General features: G+C 38.1%; 1 protein-coding gene across 32 annotated transcripts; it reads left to right on the forward strand.

The window, feature by feature from the left end:
* Positions 1-57: 57 nt before the first annotated feature.
* Positions 58-24,063, forward strand: LOC103711115 (vacuolar fusion protein CCZ1 homolog). Of its 32 annotated transcripts, none has more exons than XM_088721488.1 (12): positions 117-467; positions 577-945; positions 3,054-3,259; positions 3,362-3,459; positions 4,929-5,022; positions 9,752-9,935; positions 10,119-10,228; positions 14,453-14,551; positions 14,680-15,144; positions 19,480-19,635; positions 22,799-23,028; positions 23,664-24,063. In XM_088721488.1, exons 5-12 carry the CDS (start codon positions 5,014-5,016, stop codon positions 23,692-23,694), a joined length of 1,284 nt encoding a protein of 427 aa, XP_088577614.1. In that variant the 5' UTR covers positions 117-467; positions 577-945; positions 3,054-3,259; positions 3,362-3,459; positions 4,929-5,013; the 3' UTR covers positions 23,695-24,063. The 32 variants fall into 32 exon arrangements, with proteins under 32 accessions (XP_088577600.1, XP_088577602.1, XP_088577597.1 ...); XM_088721486.1 differs by having other exon boundaries at positions 209-467; positions 3,060-3,259; XM_088721487.1 differs by having other exon boundaries at positions 331-467; positions 3,362-3,464.

The following is a 24,063-nucleotide window of genomic DNA, read 5'->3' on the forward strand; positions in this document are numbered from 1 at the left end:
AAAACTTAAAATTACTGTGTCCCCTTTTTGAAATAATTTTAACATGGTTAGGTAGATAAAGCGTCTTGAGTACAAAAAAATAAGGTTGCTTTTTTTTTTTTTTTTTCTTTTTTTAGGGGTAACGAACCAGACCTTAACCAGGTACTATCGAGGGACCAAATCCTTCTCCCGAATCTCTTTTCCTTGGAGAAATTTCGCACCCTCAGATATCACCGCCCCGATCACTCTCCCCCGTCAAATCTCTCTCTCGCTCGCTCGTTCGCTCGCTCCCCGCCACCGCCCCTCTCTCTCTTCCTCCATTTGCCACGTCCCCAGCTTTCTCTCTCTTATACCAGTTCTGATAAATTGGAGGGATGGAAAGAGCCCTACAAATTAGCGATCGATCTCAGGGCGAAGATGAGCCGAGAAAAAGATGAAGAGAAGCTGCTGATTAGGAAACCAAGAGGAGGATCTGCGCATCCAAATAGGTAATTATGTATATCCCTTTTTGAGTTTTTTTTTTTCTTTTTTCAAAGAAATCTTCTAGCAGTCCTAATCCGAATAAAATGTATTAACGTCTATAAATTGGCATTTTAGGTTTTTTTTTGGGAACTCTTTTGTTTTTTTTTTCCCCGATAAAAAGCGTATTTTCTGATACGCGGTTCGGGATATCTGGAATCGCGTTTCGTAGCCGAATCAGATTCCGAGCCGCTAAAATGCGATGGCGGGCTGGTAGGTGTAGCAGGCGTTTGATGCAACTAAGGGTCAATGGCAGGAGGGGAAAAGCAAACTTTACCCAATTTATCGATGACCGGTCTGGATTTTGTTGCATCTTATATTATTTAATTTTTATATGTGTTAGAATTCATAATATTGCAAGCAGGGAAATGAAAAGCCCGCAGCTAAGGTGAGTGGTGGATCCCCATTCTATCATCTTTGGGGCCGTTTGATTCCTTGCTGCTAGAGGTACGTGGCAATTGGAGTTGCATACATGTGAAATCGCAGGAATTCTAGTTACATATGGCTAGATTTCTTTTGTTTGGATGCAGGGCTTGTAGTTGCTTCAGTGCCTTTTTTTTTTTGTGCAAGAATAGAAAATCTACATATTTGGGTTAACTGGAAGAGGGTATTATCACATTTAAATAAATAAAGTTAGTGATATAACTCTTTACCCCTATGTTTTCCAAGGCGCAGTACTCTAAAGAGGCAAACCTGTTATAAGTGTGACGTTCCAAGTTATGTATCTCTTGAGCGTTTTATCGAATATTTTCTGCACATATATTCTAGAAAATAATTTTGAAGTAAGGCCAGATTTGAGTGCATGGACATGGATTTGTTAAGCTTCTTGGAGGGCAAGGTGGCAAGAATGAACCCCGGAGCACAAATCAACTGAGGCAGTTTTCATGTCGACCCAGCCACCTTATCATGCTTCTCCACGGAAGGGTGGTCTACTCTAATGTTGAGTATCTCCAAGATTTTAAATTCCATAGGACGGAGCTGTCTGATTTTCTTGAGGAATCAGAATCGCATCCTATCCTGACATATGGGACAGGGATATCCTATGATACACCGATCTGGATGCTCGGACAATAATGGGATAGTCTCATCTTGACGCTTGGGATTGTACCTCATCCTGATGTTTTGCGAGATGCTCCACCGAGATTTGAAACCTTAGTATGCCTATTGATATACATGGAGAGGATGCCTACCACGGTGATCATGTCGAGCCAGATGCAGGGAAACTAGAATATTTAGAAGAAGCCTAGCCCTTCACGGGCTAACTTGGTCTCAATATATCATGGTGTTTGAATTTGTTATATTTTTCTTGGACATTTCACTGAATTCTTGTTGTGTGTTTTGTTGGACCCATAGGTAACAAAGAGTGGTTGTTGGTTGGGGGTTGTCAGCATAGTGAGAGGTGCAGTAGAAGGATGATAGCTCAGAAGGAGGGGCCTTGCAATAGAAGGAGAAGAGGAGCACGTTGTCACTTGAGGGGAAGAGGGGGGGTTGGCATGTAGTCATGCAAGGAGAGGATCAAAGCTTGGGTGAGAGAACTAGACGAGAGAAGCTACCTGAGCATGTGTGACTTGAGTTGCAGCATCTCATCCTACAACCAATCCAGATGGCCTGATTTGGCATCTGGAGTTGCAGCAACCCTCTGAGCTATAGCTATCCAAACAGCCCAATTGCCACAAGTTGCTGCACTTGGACCTGCAGATAGCCCAGTTGCAGGGAAATAGACTTGATTTTTGAACAATGACTATGAAGTCCTTCATATTAGAGGAAAAAAACAAAATTTTACTTAGACATGTGGTGTTATCTTTAGACATTTTGAGTTTGCATTACATATTGTTCTCTGCCATTCATTCCAATTAAGGCTTATTTTCTGATGCTAGCTTAAAGTAGGCTCTTCGTCACAACTACTTTGATTTGTGTTGATCTTGTCCTTCCCTCCTCTTTTGTTGCCCTTTATGCAAAGCTTACCCAGTCTTCTAATTTCACAACTATCATAAGGGACACCCTGTTTGATTAATTTGTTAGGACGTGCCATTATCATTTTTAGCAAAGAATGATTTTATGACTCTAGTTTCGGTGGTATAGGTTGTTTTGTTAAATTTGATACTTGGGATAATTGTTGCTTCATATATTTAGGGCATATTTGGACATATTCCTGCAGGAATATCCTGTAAGGAATTGGGCCTAGTGGCCCACCTAGCCTGCATCTTCTAAGAGCCTGCCGAAATCCCAGCCTGTAGGTTTTTTGGTGTATAGGAAGAAAACAAGGACCCATGGAGGTATTTTCTTCTTCGCATAGGATTCAGACTGGGGGGTGTTGGGTTGATATTGTCCATGCTTAAATGGGCTTCCTAGTCGACGAATCCAGTAGAAAATTCAGCCCAAATCCTATTGGATTACCCAAACAGACTCCTAATAGAAAATATGCTGGCATTTCCAAATTATACTATTATGTTAATAGGATGCTAGAGTAAACTTCTCAAGTGAATTGTTGCTTTTTTTTTTTCTCTAAGTTGCTTATGCCATATGCATTTTGTTCCTTTTTCTTCTTCTTCAAGTTGCAGGTATTTAGAAATTGTTCAACAGGATTGCCATCCATGACCGCCATTAACGAGGGGATCCAATTTTGCATTTTTGACTTAAGAAGGGGACAAAATGAAGGCCAAGAAATTGACAAGATATTATTCTTTTACCCTTCTGACTGTCCTTTTCCAATGCAGCTATCTGTAATAGGACTCTGTGAGGGAATCATTACTTTTACTAGGTTAGTATCAATCATTTCATGCTTGTAATGTCTTGTGCAGTTTTTTGTATTGTAATGTGCACCCTTTTTAGAATTTTTTCCCTTTTTTTGCAACTAATACAGGAAAAATAGCTACCTTTTTCGTTACTTTCATTCTGTCCATGAATCTATTAAGCTGAAGGCTTCAATACTTTGGGAAACTAATTGAAGATTATACTTGTGTAAAGTACTTCTTTCACCAACTCCTTGCATTAGTGTCAGATTTATTTCAGTATTATCTGTATGACTAAATACACAAACATGCATGTGTGGCTGTGTCTGCATTATTAAGGAATGAAAATATTTTGATTCTTGGGGAATATCTTTTTTTATTTTGCTCCATATATTGGCTGTCAGATGTAGTCAAGGGGCAACAAAAGGGTGTTTATGTGAAAATATTGTTGTTAAAAGAAGTAACAATAGTATCATAGGAACAAGTTACAAAGTAATATCATAGACACATGATGATCAATGATGTTGAAAACACAAAAATGTGTAAAAACATGAAGCAACTTTATTCCAAATTGGTACCTAAACTCTAAGAAGTAAAGATATTTGATATATCTCTTGAATGGAAAGATATCAATCTAGGTAGCAACGTAAAGATGTGAAAATTTATACGAGCTAGAAGTGACAAAGCAATATCAGTTCCAATGTAATTTTGGTTTATGTCACATGTGTTAGATGAATTTTTGTTTGCATTGTTGTAAAAAAGATGGAATATTTTGAAGATAACTATAAATAAAAATGATTAAAAAGATATCTTGCCAGTTATGTGAGTAAGAAGGCATGTCTGAGCATAAATTTCTATTGACTATGTAATTTAAGATTTCATGGACATCGTATGAAAATAAGAGTTGGCTTACCGAGGGTTTTAATTTGGCAAGAAGATAAGCATAGTAGACACTAGAGAGGAACATGTATGCAAGAAAATGAATTTGATTAATTTGTCCAATAACTTATCATCTGTATGTATAAATAGAAAATTTGACTTGTGTTTGGCAATCTCTTGGTCCTAGTAGTGATAATGTGCTGACTGCTGAACATCAAAGCCGAATAACTGTTCTTGCTAGATATAGTACCCTCTCCTTCCTTGCATGCAGTGAATTAGGTTGTATATCCATTGTAATTATGTCTGGAGGGTCTAGAAATTGATTCTTTGATAAGTTTAGTGGAGCTCAAATTTTACCTGCTACGTTTCTCTTTCTCATGCATTAGGGGTTCTTGCTGCTCTTGAGGAAACAAAAATTTTTGGGGAATTAGAGGCCTACATCTATTTGGTGTTTTACTTAGAGGAGAAAAATGCTTGCATTTGTGGAGTTATATAATTTGGAAAGCCTGTGCTAATGATGATTTCATGGATACCCTTTGATGATTTGTCCAGTAAATAGATACAAGTCATACAACTTTTATGGCCAAAAAGGAGAGGGTGGCCTAAATGGCCTGCTTCTTTTGAGCATTGTAAATGATGATGTTTTTTCTCTTTATTTCCCTTGCGGTATTGGTGGTTGCTTTTCTCTCTTTTCTTTCCTTTCTTGACATGTATGTTGTCAGTTTGCTTTCTTCTTTCTTACTCCTTTTTCTTTTATCTAAACATATTTGATGCATTTTAGTTGTTTTTTTATATATCACTAAGATCTTTTCTCTGCAGAATTTTTTCTCCACAGGCTCCTTGTGAGGTCATAGAAGCAGAGAGACACTCTCATGTGTTTTATGAGGCCGAGTCAGATATATGGATGGTTATGGTATGAGCTTGTTTCTTTTAGACGGTTGTTGATTTATGATATTTTCGTTACTGGGCAACATCATCTCTATTTACGAAAGAACATAGATTCTAAATATTTACCCTGCTGCAGTATCAACATTTGAAAATGATCACCATAGGATCTAAAGTTGGGTGTAGCTTATCATATGCCCAGGACAAAATGCATGATTTTTTTTTGCCTGTTGCCTCTACAATTATGCTATACTTTGTTGGTTGGATGATCATGTGCACAGATAATGACACCTGATTTTTCTTATTAGTCATCCTTATTGCTATGAAGAAAGTTGACTCAGGTTTTCTCAATTAGGATTACATTTAGCTTTCTTCTAAAATAGTTATAACTACCAAAACAAGGCCTTCTGCTATGTATATTCTCTATCTTGCTTTCTGATTATATCAAGCAGAAAAAGCTCCTTCTATACCTGGATGCTTTATCTTGGTGATGAGGTATCAGCTTCTACTATATGCTCTATCTTGCTTTGTTATCCAAGCATAGAAAGATCCTTTCATATAGATGCCACTGGCCAGTAAGCAATGACTTTGTGTTGTTCAGGCAACTAGTCTACAAGTATGATTCTTCACACTGACAGCATATGTTACAATAGCTGGAATACTTACTTCCTGAGAAGATGATTCTACTATATCCCCTAGATACACTGCATTGTTCAGCTAAATAAAGGATAGCATTAAGATGGTAGAAATGTTCAGCAAGGGGAGCAAGAAAGATCCCAATATCTATAGTGTGGGCCCTCTTTTGCTAATTTTTTTTTTGTCTCATGGCCATGTCCTCATTGGTGTGTAAGATTTGTGGTTTGCATTTGTCCATTTGTGTGTTGGAGGTTGGTAAAGATGATTCATTAATCTTCGTAAATATGAAAACTTGGGTGTAAATGGGGCTTAATAGGCCTATATATGTTAGAGTCGTAGTAAACAGGTTGCTGCTATCTAATTGTGGCATATGATAGATAACATGTTCGGCAGCTGGCCATGACTAAGAGGGGTATTCTGGTCATCATGCCACTGAATTGGTCTGCTATGTTATAAGTAAACTTCCAATGGGCCAGCTGATTGTAAACCACCTTTTTAAGGTCCTCATATATGCTTTTAAGTAAGTGCATCCACCCTGGCTTAGCTCTCTTTCTTTCTTTTTCAAACAGGAGAAGTCTAACAGCTAAAAGTTGGACTGCATTTATTATCCAGTGTCTAACATAATTCAGAAAGACCTCGATCCCACATGTGTATCACAGTTGCTCAGTGCTAGTACATGTTAAGAAAAAGGAGCACATGGCCTGCTGTTATGACCGTGTTCCCATTTCTTGTCCTCCATTTCTTTTCCTTTTCTTCTACCCAGAGATTTTATGTATGTTTTCTCTTTTCCTTTCATGGTTTTTCTCTAAATTGATCCTTCTAATATAGCAACCTATGCAGGATTAAATTGATCCGTCATGTTAAAGTCTAGCCTTTGGATGATAGTAGAGCTAATGATCATTTATTTGTTGACCCTATGTTCTATATCTCATCCATTTTTTGTTGAGTTTATGGGGTTTGAATAGAACATCTTTCTGCATCTTCCTTCTTTTTATTGTTTAATATCAACATGTTCTTATCTCATCTATCTCTTATCGAGTTTGTGGGTTTGAATTAAACATCTTTCCACATCTTCCTTCTTCTTTATTATGTAATATCTACATAATGTATGCGTCAGACCTCATCATGTTTGATTCCCCCCACTATGGAATAAATGTGCTCTTTCTAGGGAAGTTGTTGGTGAGGATGTGATAAGGTTGTCCCATGTGCGAAACATAGTTATTAGTGAAAGACACATCATTATTACCACAAACAGTGAAATATAATCCCGGAAAGGAGGTATATGATGTCAAAAATGTTACAGCTGGTGGAGATGTTGGCTGAGGCTTTCCTATAGGATGTAAATGAGAATGGAGCTAACTATGTGCCTGTGATCAGGTCAGCTTCTCTTCCCACTACCAGTATATTTTGATGTAACTTATGCCATTAAAAATTCTATGTGGTTTGAGTAGATGTTTTGGATGGAATGAAGAACAAATTTCTCCACAAAATAGACCATCCAATACCAGGTCATCATGTGGAGCAACCTTGAGGTTGTTATTGCTCAGTGGAAAATCCTAAACTTTTTTCCGCGGTCTTCGCCGCACCCCCGCGAGCTTTCCTGCGCTACCCCCCACGGGCTCCGCCGCCCCTCCTCGGCCTACGCTGCCCCCCGCGGCCTCCGCAGGCGGCTCAGCTATTTCCTGCGGAAGCAGGTGCGCCCAGCCGGAGCCGGAGAAGAAGAAGAGAAGGAGAGAGCAAGCGGGGGAGGGAGGGAGGAGAGGCCAGTGACTAGAACCGTACCGGTCTAGTAGGCGACCGGTATGTCTACTAGTACTGGTACGACATACCTTGATCCCAATATAGAAAATGGAGCTAGCAGACATAAGAAAAATCACTCCTCAGGGTCTCTTGGAGGTGAAGCCATATCTGTTGACATAACCTGTGAGAGAGATTGCCACTGCCTTATAGATATAGTGTAAGAACCATCCATTTAGCAACAAACAACTTGATACAGTGTAGTACATCCATGACTGATCTCTTCATATTCAAGATAGATTCAAGCATTCCTTTCTAACAGTACCGCCCAGCTGAGAACTATGATGCCATAGTCCCTTTGATCCCTGATCCTTAGTGGTACTGCCCGGACCGGTACCGAACCAGTCCGGGTGGTCTCCATCGGTATGCCGATCGGTAGCGGTTCGGCGTACCTTGCACCCGACACTTTCTCCATGTAGTCTAGAAGGACCTAATGGCACTTGGCCACCTCTAACTTCAAAGTCATAAAGCATACTTTGTTTCTAGAGCATCTATGCACGATTAAATTCTAAAGATTATGCTTTAAGCATAGTATTATAGCATAAACTATAAATGCTCCGAAATGCACATTCTGTTTCTGACAAACGCTAAAAACATCATAACTTCATTGTTTTAACAACTCAAAACTACAAACAAATAGCTAAAAAAAATGTGTATAAATGTAAACCAACATGGTAGCACAACTAAGCAAGTACATATTTATGTTTTTCTTTCTTGTGTGTATACACATGGATATGTGTATGCATACATGTACATAATTGATTAATAATAGTTAGGTAATTGAATGAACCACATGATGATGAGTTAAGGAAAATAATTCACACTAGTAATAACTAATATGATCAGAAATCTATATTTCACCTACTAGGTGTGGATTGCAATTCTATGATTCACATTAGGAAACATATAGATGTTTGAGATACCGTGAAGCAGGTGACATCAGTCTGAGAACCGTGATGCGGAAAGCCTCATCGAACCAGCAGTCTTCATTTTTTGGGTTTCCCAGAAAATCTGTGAATATTTATACTCACATGATTAAATCAATAACTCTGTCGGTGATGCCATGAACTTATGAACTCATATCAATTGCTTGGATCAGTTACAGTTTAGGAGAGAACTAACAAAAGGATACTATGGTTAGAGTCCAATAATATTTCTAGGCATTTTATGAGAATGTTGAGTGGATAGATCTCTCTGTTTTATAAGTCTTCTTCCTCTCCACTCATCTAGCTGATAAAGAGAAGATGCGCAGAGACATCAGCTGAATAGAGATTTTATATCTGACTCCTTGTGGTCCCATCAGCATCTTTTTTTTAATCATATAAATTCATGTATTTTTGTTGGATAACTTGAATTGTTTTTATCAATTTCTGTGGGCAATCTCTTATTTCCTAGAGTTGCTCCCTTTTGTAACTGACTTTTATTAACCTCACTAGTTTCTTACTTCCATTTCCTGCACATGCATACAATATTCACAAAGTTAGAATCAGTTTTTTCGACATAATACATTTTTCTTCTCTCCTATCTGTATCTTTAAACAGTTAAAACTGAGAAGCGAGAAACAATAAAATCAAAATGGCTAATACACTTATGGGCCTGATTGGTTGCCAGGTTTTACTAAAGCTGGATTATTCAAAATTGCGAAATGAATGACTTTTATGGAATCTTCTGCTTGATTGCTTATCATAAAACCTCTTGCGAAAAGCCAAGCAGCCCTTCTAACTACCTTCATCTCACTTAGCTCATTCAATAACACCACCAATTAGAATACATGTTTGTCAGCATGAATATTTTTTGTATGGGTCTGTCAGTTATTTGGGTTCATTATTTGTTTCTCCTTGCTTGTAACTGTTTTAGAAATCTGTTGTTTACCCTGATAGACTTTAGCTGATTGTGTTCTCTATACCGAGATGGCGAACCTTGTTCTTCACTTAATGATTGCTATTTAGTAACGCATTATTTTTGCTATTGCAGGTAGTAATGCAATATTTGTAGCCAATTTGCATACTCTCTCTCTCTAAGTAGTTTGAACTGAGAAGCAAGAAATAATTAAAAGAAAAAGGCCAACTCACCTATAGCTACCTCTGTTACAGATCATTACTCAAGTACATGTAATGGCAAAACCACCAATAGAATATGTATTTGTATGAATGAATGTTTGGTCTAAGTCTGTTGGCTAGCTGGTGATTCTACTTGTTGCTTCTCACCTGTAACTGTTTAGATTCTTTAGAACATGTGCTGTTTGACCTGATGGACTTTGCTGATTGTATTCTGCCATTATTAATAATTGTTATTTAACAATCCAATATTTTCTGCTACTGCAGGTAGTGGATAAAAATAAAGACACTGAATCTATTTGGCGATGTGATGCCTTACGAGGCATACTTAAAGAAGTACATTCTCTATTCACAATGTTTCATGGATCTCTGCGAGCTTTACTTGAGAAACAACCAAGCGGTGAACTTGCTCGTAACCATTTATATTCCTTTATAACAGATTATCTAACTGGTATGAGAAATTTCTGTCTCCCTTACAAAATCGTAATGTATGGCTGTCATTCATATTATCTTCCAATGTTGTACAAGACTGAATTATGGTGTCCTAGTAGGCTATTCTTGTTCTATTTTCCCTGGTTGACAGTCATTGCTGAGATTTTATTTTTCTCTAATCAACCTACTTTCCTTGTAGAAGACTTTCATGTTGGGAAAAAAATTCAAATGCCGTCCTTCCGTGATTGTCTGAGTGAGCGCAAAACAGTTCAAATGCTAACAATATCACGGGAAGTGGCAATTGAAGTTCAGGTATGCTATCTTGTTTAACAGAGAAACAGTATTCTTATGTTGCATCAAAACATTCCAAGTTCCAACAGCCCTTTGATTCAGCATGTTTGCATAACTCTAATGCTTCCTATCTCAAGTATCCTATGTTTTTTTTTTTCTGTTGGAAAATGTTTACATTCTTTTTCTTTCTTATTAATACTTTCTATGCAATACTAGTGGTATGCTTTCTATGCAATACTAGTGGTATGCTTGAAAACTACCAAGAAAGTATTAGACTTTCATATTTTCATCAAGTCACCGAGCAAATAATATTGAACTTCAATTGAAGTAAGACTGCATATAGTGATAGGACTTGAACCCTAATTATAAAAGAGGAAACAGATACCTCTAGTAGATAGTTTGAATAAGAAAAAAAATTAATTTAATCCTTTTATTCCATCTTCTTTTCTTTTCCTACTTCTGTTTAACTGAATTTGTGGAGCCAAATATGAATTGAGAACAGCTATTGACACATGAAGATTTTGTCTGCATTTACTGTCTCCTTCTTTCTCTCGTTGTACCTTCTTTCTTTACTTTCCCTTCGTTCATCTTTCATATTTCTTCTTTACATCTATATGAAATGAGATAAAACAACTGATTTTGCTTCTAAACATCATCACCATCATCATTATGTCCCTTCACTCTTTTGTCTCCAGGTCAGAAAACTGATTTGATAATGTACAATTGCACTTAAGAACTGAAATAGATCAGGTCTGAAGAAACATGTCCTGTACATCTCCTTCATTACCAATGTTCCTCTCTTTTTCTTTTTCTCCTTTTTCCTGCTTCAATCTATATATGTTAGGTGGTGATAGTTTAGGGTCATTTTACATAATCACAATGCATTATAGTTGACTAGTTTTACCATTCAAGATGCTTTTTGCTGCACACAAGAAGCTGCAAGTGCTACTTTATGAAGCCAAGCAAGAGCAACACGAATTGTGTCGACCATGTTACGGGCTACTACTGCATGCCTTTTAAAACATTCATGTTGGAATAGAATGCGTAGAGTTCGTTATTATGGGGTAGCGAGTAACGGTCATGTTATTCATGTGGCCTTTTTCATCTGCTTCATAGAATCATGACTTTGTCTATGACTTTGTAGTTTCTTCAAAATCTAAACCTAGTTTTAATGCTTAGGTTGCTGAAATCATGGAGTGGTAGAACTGTTTCCCTTACGTAAATTCCTATATATCTGCTGGGCTTTGGCAGTGATGGCAGGGTTAAGTTAATTTTCAGATGAGTCAATGTCTAGTTCTTGTGTGGGCTTTGGAGGAATTGCCTGAAATGGTACCTACATTCCTCAAGTTCTTTATTATGGGTTTAGTGACTGGAATTTGCTTATAGATTCATTGAGCTTCTTGGTGTCTACCAGGACTCGCTTCATCTGACCAAGATGCTGAAGACAGGGCTTAAAAAGTTTTGTTGGAACTTGACGCTAAATTGCATTTAGTCGAATAAATAAATCAATGAAGCCTTCCTAGGGTATTCATCATTTCTTTCAGGAATCTGGAGTTTGCTTCCTTGGTTTGATACACAGAGCTCAAAGGTTTGTTGGTATCTGCCAGGACTTGCTTCTTCTGACCAAGATGCTGAAGACAGGGTTTAAAAAGTTTTGTTGGAACTTGACACTAAATTGCTTTTGGTCCGATAAATAATCAATGAAGCCTTCCTAGGGTATTCATCATTTCTTTCAGGAATCTGGAGTTTGCTTCCTTGGTTTGATTTAGAGTGACACAGAGATACAAGAAAGGAATAGAACTATATGACCAAAACTGTTCCTTTTTCAAGTAAAGATGGTGTTTTAGCTTCACTTTTTGTTATTATTCTCCCTATGGATCTTTTAAGTATCTAGCAATACATCAACATAGGGAAGATGCATTCTAGATCTTATTGTGTCTTTCTTGATTACTTATCTATGGATTTGTTGTGTTTCTATTGGGTTCACAGTTGAGTTAGGGGTCAAGCTTCTGTTCGAGAACAACGTATTATATACTGAAACCATGTTGTATTCAGTTGTGACCAAATGCCATATGCTGCAAACGATTCGTAGTGGTTGGTGTCTTCAGAGCCATGGAGTAATATATATATATATATATATATATATATATATATATATATATATACACATGAGGGCAAAGACAATTAGGGAGTAGGAGAGAGGATGCAAAGAATAAGGTACATGAAAGAGTAAAAAAGTTCCTGCATGGTTTCTGTCTCCGACTTTTACCCTGAAAAAAGACTCTCACAACACCTAAATTGGGACTCTCATAGCACCTCTCTAATTCTGTTTGAGTAATGCACTCATTGCTCACTCTAAGGTGTACTTTTTGGTTGCAATAGTCGGCCCTATCATCATGCTTAAATATAGAAAAAGAATGTATGCCTAGGCTTCTTACAACTTTGACTCCTTCAAGAACTAGGAGAAAAATTTCTGCCAAAATATCACATAATAACCACTATAGAACTGAACCCACAAATTTAAGCTAAAAAGGCACCTACTTCATAAGGACTCCCAGTTTTAGTTGTACTTGTACACACAGGAAAAGTCACCAAATTAAGATAAGAGAGATTAACCCTTCACCAAAGAAAACCCTATGATGCATTGGCCCTACCCTTGCAGTGCACATGCAAGGAGTCTGTGATGGCTCCCCAACACTCCTCTTTAGTGCTGAATCCTACATCATCATGCCCAGTTTCATTGATTCTCCAGTATTTACGATATTTTTCAGAAGTTGTCTTCACACTCGAGATTTGGTTTCTTCTTCAGCAAGGACCTCTGTATCTTGGTCTTCTTGCTTTTTCTTTAGCTATGAATGGCTCCTTGTAGACATACCATCTATGAGCGAACGGATGCTAATCTTTCACAGGCTTTTTTGTTGTCATGGAGAACCATCATCTCAAGGATCATCATTCTTCTCTAGCCTTAATTCATCAGTTTTGCTGCCTCCCAAACTAGACCTAGCCTCCAACTGGCTAATCTCCCCTGCTTTCAATCTTCCTCTTGGAGCTGATTTTGCACCTTTTCTTCAGGCTCGAAGGATCTGACAAGAGAATGTTTTGCTGGTCCACCATGATGATGTGCTATTAGATCACATTATGAAAAATATATTCCTTGTTAGTCGACGTTCATGCTACCCCTGGTTCGACGTATCGGCCCGAACTAGGCAGTATGGGGCATGCAGTACCAGTCCGGTACCAGTTCCTGGTACAGGTGGTGTACTAATTCTTGGTACGCCAAAAAAAACTCCGTACTATACCGTATCAATAATGCTAGTGTGACACCCGTATGGAGTCCAGTACCAAGACGGCGAATCTTGATGCTACCTCCATCATTTGATCATAGCAACCTACAATAATGCACCTTTTTCAACTTCGGTATGCTAGTTTTACATCAAAAAATATAACGCACACAATAACTCAGAGATGCTTGACTTTCAATTTGTTTCCTAGTAGTTTCTTGTGCAAACAAAAAAAATCCAATGGATTTCTAGTAACCAATTGAGCTTGTACAAGACCAAGATCTTACTTATTCAGCATATAACGTTCGTTGGCACTTGTCTCTCAACTAGCAATTCTTTCTCATTGCCACCAATGTTTTAAATCTCGTGAGACAAGGCTATCCTGATTTGCACATGAAATGGGATGTGCCTCTATCCACCTCGTCCTGACACTAGGACAGGAGATATCCCAAGACGTGCTGATGGTGATGCTGGGACAAGGGCGGGATGGGCCTGTCACAACACTCAAGACGGTCCCCTATCTCGGTGTCCCGTAGGATGTCCCACCGGGATTTAAGACCTTGATTGCCTCCTTGTTCAGCTATTGGTGTTAGCAGAAATGAATTGCATTCTGGCAATGTTGCTTTCTTGTGCATATGGTTTAAGACTTCCCTAACATGGCATGTTCTCTATCTTGAAATTTTTACAGCTTTTTTCCCTCCTTTGGTGGGTGATGGATTAACCTTTTTTGCTTTGAAATTGTCTAGCTGCTAAAACTTATGATGACAATAGCTATTTTGATGATTTACTGAAGTTATCATTGAATGGTGCATTTATTGCTAAAACTTCTAGTGACTTACAGTCAAATCTTTTGTGCTCTTGGCAATATCATCATAACTCATCATACTATCTTCAAATTACGGTAGATGGCTTTAATTGATTCGTTGAATGCATTACTCATTGACATGCTTTGTGCATTTTGCAGTCACTTGTCACAGTAATAGGATCTTTGTGTATTGGAAACACAATTTGCAACTCAATGATACTATTTCAAGATCTGCTGGTGTCAACAACACTCTCTCCTGTACGGTTGTGTTTCCTCTCACTTTGGATTTTCAATTATTCTTGCTAGTTTGTGAAATTCAGAGCAAATGTTTGCTGGATAATATGTTATTTTTCACAAGATATTTACCCTTATACTTTGCATGGTAGGATGACACGACAAATCTGTTTACTTATGCTGTTCTGAGGTTAACTCCGCATGCTTTAACTTCCAATACAAATTCTTGGTCATATTTGCGGAAGGGAACTTCTGCACCTAATGTTGCTGCAAACTCTGCTGTACCAAATGCGGGATTGGCGTCAGAAGGGTATCAACACAGATCTCGTGATACTTCCCCTGGAGGACAAAGTCAGAGATATCATATACTAAGGCCTCTGCAACGTGACAAATGGTCTAAAAGAAAGGATGGTTTTGTTGGCACTGACATTTGGGGTGCAGAAGTTGGTACTTCCATTCCTTTGAGCCCAACATTGTGGCTCCAACGGACAGAGGAGCACGCATATCTTTGTGTTTACCAGTATAGGAATTTGACTCTTATACTCCTGATTCCCGTTTGCTTGATGACAAATGGAGAGCAGGGCTTAAGTCTGGTGAAAAAGCAACTTCTTGAAAATGTCAGTATACTTTCTGCAATAGATGCTTTTCATCTTTTCTATTTGTGCCTTCAGTCTTTTTCATGTCTGGATTTCTTCACCTGCATTACTCTCCTTAAGCAAATGAGAGCACTTAATGTTTTACATGTAGTAGCTTACATCAGTCATTCTTCTTTACTTTTCCTCCATCTTATCAACATACGTATGGATACACCTTATAATTATTTGCTTTGAAGTATAAAGTACAAGTTCAAAGAGGAAAAGGGAACAAAAACAGCCAGAGTGCAAAAATAGCAATAATGTACAGCTAAATCAATAAATAAAACCACCAATTTTATGTTCTGATTTTCTATATATATATGCTTGTGTCATTTAATTATGGAATTAACTATAGCTCCAAATATCTTCACGTTGCATTTCTTACTGCTTTTTGCATGGACAGCGTCAAGATTATTGATCAAATTATTCATGGTGTCTAGAACCTGTACCAGTTTTGAATAAGAAAGCAATTTTTCATGATCATAACTACTGATCTGCACATTCTATCTGGTGGTTGTAGCACTTTGGAATGGGAAACTGAACTTTTTTTTTTCCCTTGGTATCATAAAGCAAGTGTGGACTTCTATCCTGGCTATTGAATTTTGCATGACAATTACCATGACATGAATGCAAAACCAAAACCCAGAGGACTTTATAATTTATTTTGGTTTGAATGGAATCCCTTTCCACCATTGGTTCCTATCAAAAGCTTCATTGTCATTGTTGAGCCTGATATACATTGTTGGCCTTTCCCTATCACTTTAAGCTTTTGGGGTCTAGTAGTTAGCTAACATGGTATCAGTACTCAAGGTCACTAGAGGTCACAAGTTCGAATCCTGTCCATGCAAATTATTTATATAATTAATCTAGATGTTTCATTCTAGTCATTGTTCATTATCTTGACTTATTTCAGTTATTGTGGTCTCTCCACATGCATGGTCCGAACCTCATGAGTGGGAGTGTTAAGCCTAATATACATGGTTGACTTGTTCCCAGTCAACTTAAGCTTTTGGAATCTAGTGGTTATTTAACAGTTATGAAAAATTTCTTTGGCTCCTTTTGCACGGCTACCATCCATGTTATCTCATGTTTTCCTCTTCACTTCTAGATCCTAAAGTATGGGTCTTAGATATTGGAACTTACAATTCCTATACCTACTCTAAAATGCTTAATCTTCATCTTATCCCTTGTGAGATTTACACTTAAGCTTTCTCATCATTGCTTATTTGGTGTGCTTGTTCCTTTTTTATGGAGCATGTTCAAGTTAGTTCATCCCTCCATTTCTTATCGTATTTGATTTGTCTCCATAATCTATGATGGTAGGGTACCTCTAGGCATTTAATTTGGACTATGCCTCAACTTCATTCCCCTTGCCATGAAATTTGCACTCTGCTGCGAGGATTGCTCTGGTAGGTGTGCAAAAGGGAGGCTTCCAGTTATACCATCCTTGCAGTGCTCAGAGTTCCATGTTTGCCAAGAATCAACCCAAGATTTAGGTGTAGCCAATCATAGTTTACTACTTTAAGCAATGCACAAGGCACGTAGGATGTATTTATTGACAAGCACATGTATGTGATGCGTTGCTCTTTCATGATATGTATTATACTCCTAATTTTAATTTTTGTCATTAAAGATTTGTTCTATATTTTTGAAGTAGTGAATGAACGTCATTTTCATCTTACCATCCCTATGCTTGACCCCTTTCTCTAATTGTTTCAGGTGTTAGATGTTGCTATCCTAGATAAGCCCATTGATGTGAGTTATCTATAGAGTAGACTATGAGATACGGAAGGCTTCAACATGAAACTGGAACTATGAGAGGAGTTTATAGCTAACAGAAGTACATAACTTGGTGTTAAGCTAACATATGCTCATTCATTTCAAATTTTCTAACCTTATTGGGAATATGGATGGAACTACTGACTTGATTAGAATTAAGGAAAAGGAATTTCAAAAAAATTGCTATAAAATTTTATATTTGTTTTAACAAATCGAGTAAAAATATCAGGGCATCTCTGATTGGACAGAAAAGATGGTTGGAGTGTAAATGCACCTTCAGATTGTTGCATGATCTTGAGATTCCATTAAAACTTGAGAAAAACTTCACATAACAGTCAAGCTAAGCGTTATGGTATAAACGAGAATATTGGACAGTGAGATGGCCAATCAGAGTTAGATGAGCTTCGGTAGAGTTGAAGATGCTGAGGTGAACTTGTGACAAAACTATGTTGCACAATGCTACATTTGAAGAGTAGAGGCACAAAGTTAAGTGTTTGATATGGTTTGGGCAGGTGATACGTGATCTAGAGACAAGACTGATGAAAAGGGAGTCCATAAGCATGTCAGGGGTCCTAATAAGAATGAAAGACATCAGAAAACTACAACTAATGTACTAAGGATTTATTTGAAGAATCATCCAGTTTGGTGCACTTGCATAGAATACAACAAAAAGGCATTGTGGGAGGATGTTAATAATTCCAAACAGTTGATTTTGTGATTTATGTATTAGTTGATATGCTATGGTATATAACAATTGAGTTTGGGAAAACTGATGACTTGGTTGTAAAAATATGAAATTTTATTTTCTTGCATAGTCTTTGCCAAGGGCCACTACTAAGGCCTGTACCGGTTTTCCGGTAGCACAGTTCTGTACGCCCCTTGCCATTCCATGCTGGGCTTGTACCAACACAACAGAGAGGGCGAGGGAGAGGGAGAATGGGAGAGAGGAAATGAGAGAGAGAGGGGAGGGGGGGAGGGTGGGGAGGGGGGAAGAGAGAGGGTGGGAGGCGGATGGCTGGGGAGGGGCACGGAGGGGAGGAGGAAGGGCTCTATTCTCCAGTTCCCCTATTTCGTTGGACATAGGGGTCCCGGAGGGGGCCTCTTTTTTTTATTTTGAAGAAATTAAGTGAAATAGGGGAATCAGAGGGCAGAGCCTTTGCTCTGCCCCTCCGTGCCCCTTTCTGGCCCTCCGCTGGCATCCTTTGGCCATCCTCCTCCCTCTTCCTATCTTTTCCTTCCTTCCTCTCCCTCTCCCTCCTTCACCCATTTCTATTTCTTTTCCTCTCTCGTTCTTCCAGCCGGTATTTGGAACAAAGGGGTGAAACCGTGCCGGTCCGCCCCCAATATGGTATTTTGGGTTTTTGCTATTTTTTAAGAAAAGTTGGAACTTATTCCTTAACTTTTTCCCTCTCATGGATCATGGCTCCTAGTTAGCAATCTAGTAATTTCAGTGATATTTGCCAGTGAACATGCATTATGGTATTAAATTATATATGGTGTTAATGAGTCAATCATGCTTTGCTGATATATAAAGTTGGCATTTTATGAATAGGAAGAGTAAAGAGGATATTGGAAGTACTTATAGTTATAAATTTAGATTTCTGCTGTATATTATTTTATATCAGTCTACCCTGTACCTTTATGTCTTGCTTCTTCTTCTTTTTCTTCTCCTTCTTCTTCTTCTTTTTGAGATGGGAGGGCTATTCCCCGCCTCCACCCTATGACATCCCACTCCATCTATGCCAAAGCCCAGCCCCCTGTGCAGACCATGCCATTGCTCGCAGGACTAAGGCTTTTTATAATTGGGGATCAAAGCGAGGGTCAACACCCTGCAGAATCGAACCCCTGCCTGTTGCCTAAATGAGAATGGTGATACCATCTGAACCATAGTTCAGTGGTTTTATATATTTTTACATCTCTAGATGATCCTTTATGTGCTTGTATATCCTGCATAATATGGAAAGATGTGGTTGTTTAGAGCCTAAAAAATACAGTTGTGATTCGTCATGATCCTCAGGTGCAACTTATATTAGTGAGTCTAGTTATTTCTTGGTTTTCATGGCATAAAGCAGAATGTGTGCCATCCTGGTCTCAATGCACTCACAACCTATAGAACATGAACAGGCATCTCTCAGCCTTTTCTTTTGCAGTTATGTATGATATGCTTGTACACTTGTTGGTGATCATGCCGCCTCAAAAATTATTCTGGAAACAATGATCCTGATATTAGTACAGTCGCCTAGCATTAGTTGAAGCTGCATCTTTTTCTTAAGAAGGTTGAATTTTGATGCATCAGTATTTTTTCAAGTCTAGCATAAATAATTTGAGATTATGTTGGCTATTAACATTTAATTAGATGCTTGACCTTTTAAAATGGTTTATGTAAGAGAAGGTCCTGATGGCGTCACTCTTCCATATTTTTGCCCCAGGGTTACCTTTCTGTCCTGGTCTTCTTTCATTTCTGATATCTAGTACTTAACAATTTCTAATGCTGAAACCATGCTGATTTATTTTCTTTTACCTTTTTTTTTCTCACAGGCATCACAGAAGATTGTAAATGTTGAGGAGAAACTATCCAGAGGATGGGGTGGTGAAAATGCTTATCATGTCAGTGGGTATCGCTACTTACTTGTAGACCGTGATATGGGTATATCAAGGGCTTCCCCACCAGGAAAAGTCACGACTCTTACAAAGGTTTGTGCTGTAACATGTTGTCATGCACCTGTGCTCTATATATAACTGTTATATTAGCTGATCTGTCTCATTAAATAGATCCATCACTTCCTACCATTCACTTTCGGGAGTTTAAAATTATGCAGAATTATTAATTGGTTACCATGCCTGTACATTTTTGACTTTCTCAAATCCCTATTATCTATTCTTTGTTGAATGATCTGCTTTGTCTATAGTTTCCATTCAAAATTGCTGAGCCTTATGCTTCTTCCATGTTCTATCATCATATTAAGGGTCTGCTTGGAAAGTCCTGGTGGGATAGGCTTGGATTGCATCATGGAGGGTACGGAGAACGGAAGCAGGATAGTGGAAGAGTGAGAGCATGGTTCACGCCTTCACGGCACCCAATCAAGAAAAAAGACCTCTCGAGTTCTTTATCATATCCTACAAGGTCTTTTTCCTTATCCCACCAGGAGCTGGCCATGGGACTCCCCACTTCCTTCCTCTCCTTCTCCCTCACTCCCTTCATGACCCTCTAATCCCAGCCTACCCTGCTGGAATTTTCCAAACAGGACCTAAGAGTCTGCTTTATCCTGCTATATGCTCTAGGATGATCTTTCTTCTACAATCTACATTATGGGTGCTTATCAGCAACTATCTTGTTTTATCCTTATTTCTGTTTGGTCCCAAGGTCCTTAGGTTACTCGTTGATTGTGCAGGCCTTAAAAATAGTTTTTGTCCTTGTGGAGGTCATTTCGTGTTTACCATATGCATTTTGTAGATGGTACTTAATTACCTAAACATTTGAGGAGAAGGCCTCAACCAGATTCTGAACTCGAACAGAGCTCAGTTCTAGTCTTAGATACAACTCTCAACAATTGGTTTATGATAAAAGAGGATATAGTCAATGACCAAAGTGCATTTTAGGCATGATCTGCCATACCGGTCCGGCCTGGAACCATTACCAGATCAGCATAGAATCCAGTACCGGTAGTTTATTGTTGGAGATCCGGTACGGAACCGGTACGGGCCCGGTTCGGACCGGTCAGGGCCGCCACCGGTACGCCGACCGGTACCGGTACGGCGGACCTTGATTTTAGGTTTGTGGAAATATTAGAATGACATACCATGGGCAAGAACTGAAATTCTATGTCTTTAGTGCTGTGGAAATATCTTAAATCGAAAGATTATTTGGATTTGAATATCCTTTATGATGAGAATTTCAGACTCAACTTTTGGGAAGATAAATATGATACTGCAATACTAACCATTTCTCCTGCATGATTGCTTAGAAGGAAGAATTCATAGTTTGAAATAGTTTTTGAACTTTTAAGAAAATATTGGATGGTAAAACCTTGTATCTCAAACAGTTAATCCAAGTTTTTACAGGGTAGCGTTAGTATTATATCATCATGGATGGCACTAGGTTGTTAACATGGAAACACAGTAAGTATTATATCATCATGCTAGTTAACATGGGAGCGCACTAAGTATCATATCGTCATGCTCTTCATTGCTGACAAAGGAATTTGGTTGACATTATATAAGAATGTTTTAAATGGAAGATTACTCTTCACTTAGATAGAAGATATCTTTAAGGATTGAACGTTACCCTCCCCAAATAAGCCATGTAAGTAGTCAGAAGGAGATTTTTAACCCAATGTTTCCCTCAAGGTTTGCTGTACCGGTTGGTACTGTACCGTACCGAGTGTACCATACCGTATCGGTACTAAACTGGTATGCAGTCTCGTAATGTACTGACATTCGGTATGCCTCGCTATCTCATACCGTACGGTATAGGATTGTTTCAGTATGGGGTCCGATATCGAAAGGCAAATCTTGGTTTCCTTATTTACTTTTGTGGTTTAGAGCTATGTCATCTAGTGGAGAATCGAGAAATAACTAGATCTGTTCTTGAGAAAAACTAAATATGAGTGTGGTGACACCAATTTACTTATATCTCATGTTTTACCAGCCGTGACACCAGCAATGTAGGAGGGAAATTTTTTATGGGCCGTCGTTATTTTAAAATAGTTTAGTGAAGAAAAAAAATAGATGTATCAGATCCTTGGTTCTTTATCCTGTCAATTTCTCTCATGAATCTACAGATTATGGCATGTTATACCAGCTGTGCATGGAAGAGTTTTAGGCCTGAGGTTGAGCCCGTGTATATATGATAAAAAGATTTTATAGCAAAGGGCATGGTTGTAGTCCTTTACAATGTTAGAGTTTTTTTTATTTTTTTGCATTCAATCCTAATATTTTTTTCATATTGTACATAACGTCTCTATTTATGCATATTTACAAATTGAAGTAATCTATTCTTATTTGCCAAAAAACACTTCTGTTAGCCGTCCGTCCCACCTAGAATCATGGTTGCAAGTTTCGGTTAAATGAGACTTGAAACAAAACCAGAATGATTTGGCATCCACCCATAGATAGTCTGAAACTGAGGTTGGTTTAAGAGTTTTAGACAAAGCAATATGGCCGTATTAAATGCATGCACATAAATTATTTCTGAAATAAGATTCATTAGAAAGTATAGAACTTTTCTCTTGAAATCATTGTTTGCATTACTGAACTATTCCGCACAGTACCGAGCATACCTTTCAGTACCAATAAGGTATCAAGACTCCGTACTGTGTACCTACATGCACTTAGTCCTGGGTGTGTCAATTGGGTACTGCTACAGGGTTCAGAACTGAGTTTGCAAGCCATGTTTGAAATCAAATTCTTTTTCTTAGTTCTGTGATCCACCTCCAATCTTGTGGCAATGGTATTTAATGCTGTAATCTTCATTAAGCTATAAAAGGTTCTTGTTTTTTGAAGAGCATCGATGATTCTACAGATTCATCTAGAGATACCCTCGTTTGAGGAGTAGGATACCATTGTAATGCATTTTTTTTTATTTGTTGATGCCAGCAAATCCAAGTATGTAGGAAATATTTCAGTTCTATTGGTATTTCTTGTTTCTAACCATTTTAGATATGTTGCAGCTTTGGAATCAAAGGAAAACAAGATATCTTATAGTGGTGCAAATTTAGTACTATATTGAAGAACTAAAACGGCATTGAATTCTTATCCTGCAAATTGAGCTCATGATTGCAATAACCAACCTGCACTATATACAAAAAGTTCAAAATATGTGCTTTAACAGGGTTCTTCTGGGCATCTTGCTTTGCAGGACTCATTACTCGCACTTAATAAGCTAAGAGAAGAGGTTGACTTGGAGAAGTCGAGAGCAAAAAGGGATAACCCCGACTATAGAAAAGATTTTGAAGTGTGTATTAGAGCCAGAAATAATGCTTGGATAATTGCCAAGGTTACAAGAGGAAGAGAACTTTATATGGCTCTGGAGAAGGCCAATGAAACACTTCTTTATGCATCCGATGCTGTTGAGAAGTTCAGCAACAGGTATATGTTTTGTAGCTGTGCTTCAGGAATTCTTTTTCCCATTTGTTTTCTCTTGTGATTAATAAATAATAGATCACGAGTCGGTTTGCATAGATTAAATATCACTCTACACTTGATTTTAAACTGTTTCTTGAAATGTCGCCACTAATCCCAGATATGATTATGCTATACGAAAGGTATTTATTTGTGGCCTCCTAACTTTTGCAACATCATTTGTGCGCTAGCTTTTTCAATTGGTCTTGCACCCCAGAATCTTGCAACTACCTCATTTATGATGGAGGAGATCATACCACCATGAGATTAGGTGTAAGCTGTTGGCTTTTCCTGCTTGTTTGAATTGCTAGATATAAAATCTAATATTTTAGTCATTATGTTGCTAGAATAATAACTAGATTCATCTTTGTGCAATGGAAGATGCCAGCTCTTCAATATACTTATAAACTATGTCGTTTTGAGATTTGACACCCTGATTCATCATTTGTCACAAGCTAAGGAAAATTTTGTGGCTCATTCTTAGTGCTGGATAGGAACTTAGATACTTTTCAGAGGTTGGAATGAATCCATTCAATGCTAGTTCATTGTTTAAATTTGTTCATTATTTGCATTCTGATAACTTTTGGCAATGCTCCCTGAAGGTATTGTGATGGAGCGTTTTCTTTGGACTAGACCAAGCTCAAGGTTCTTTTATCGAGAGAAAAAAGGACCAAGCTCAAGGTTTCAGAGACTCTAAAGATCCAAAGCAGTCCCCTCCCAAGACCAATTTATAGAACTGCATCAACGGGACTGTTCCCTGGCCAAAGTACCATGCCTTGCCTTGACGGGTTGCAGTTCTGATTTCAATTTACAAAGGCCTTTACAGTATTGTGGGAGTGTATATAATGTTGAACACTTCATATCATTACCACATTTAAAGTCTACTAGTCACATGCAGCTCTGAAAATAAGTGGGAAAAGCCATGAAACAAATGATATCTATTATTTTACAACTAATTATCTTGACATGCTTTTGTGCAATTCAAGTGTGCTGATTATTATA

Source organism: Phoenix dactylifera, chromosome 5 (genome assembly GCF_051530095.1).
Source record: "Phoenix dactylifera cultivar Ajwa chromosome 5, Ajwa_hap1_PhDact_Kaust_v1.1, whole genome shotgun sequence".
Classification (NCBI taxonomy): domain Eukaryota; kingdom Viridiplantae; phylum Streptophyta; class Magnoliopsida; order Arecales; family Arecaceae; genus Phoenix; species Phoenix dactylifera.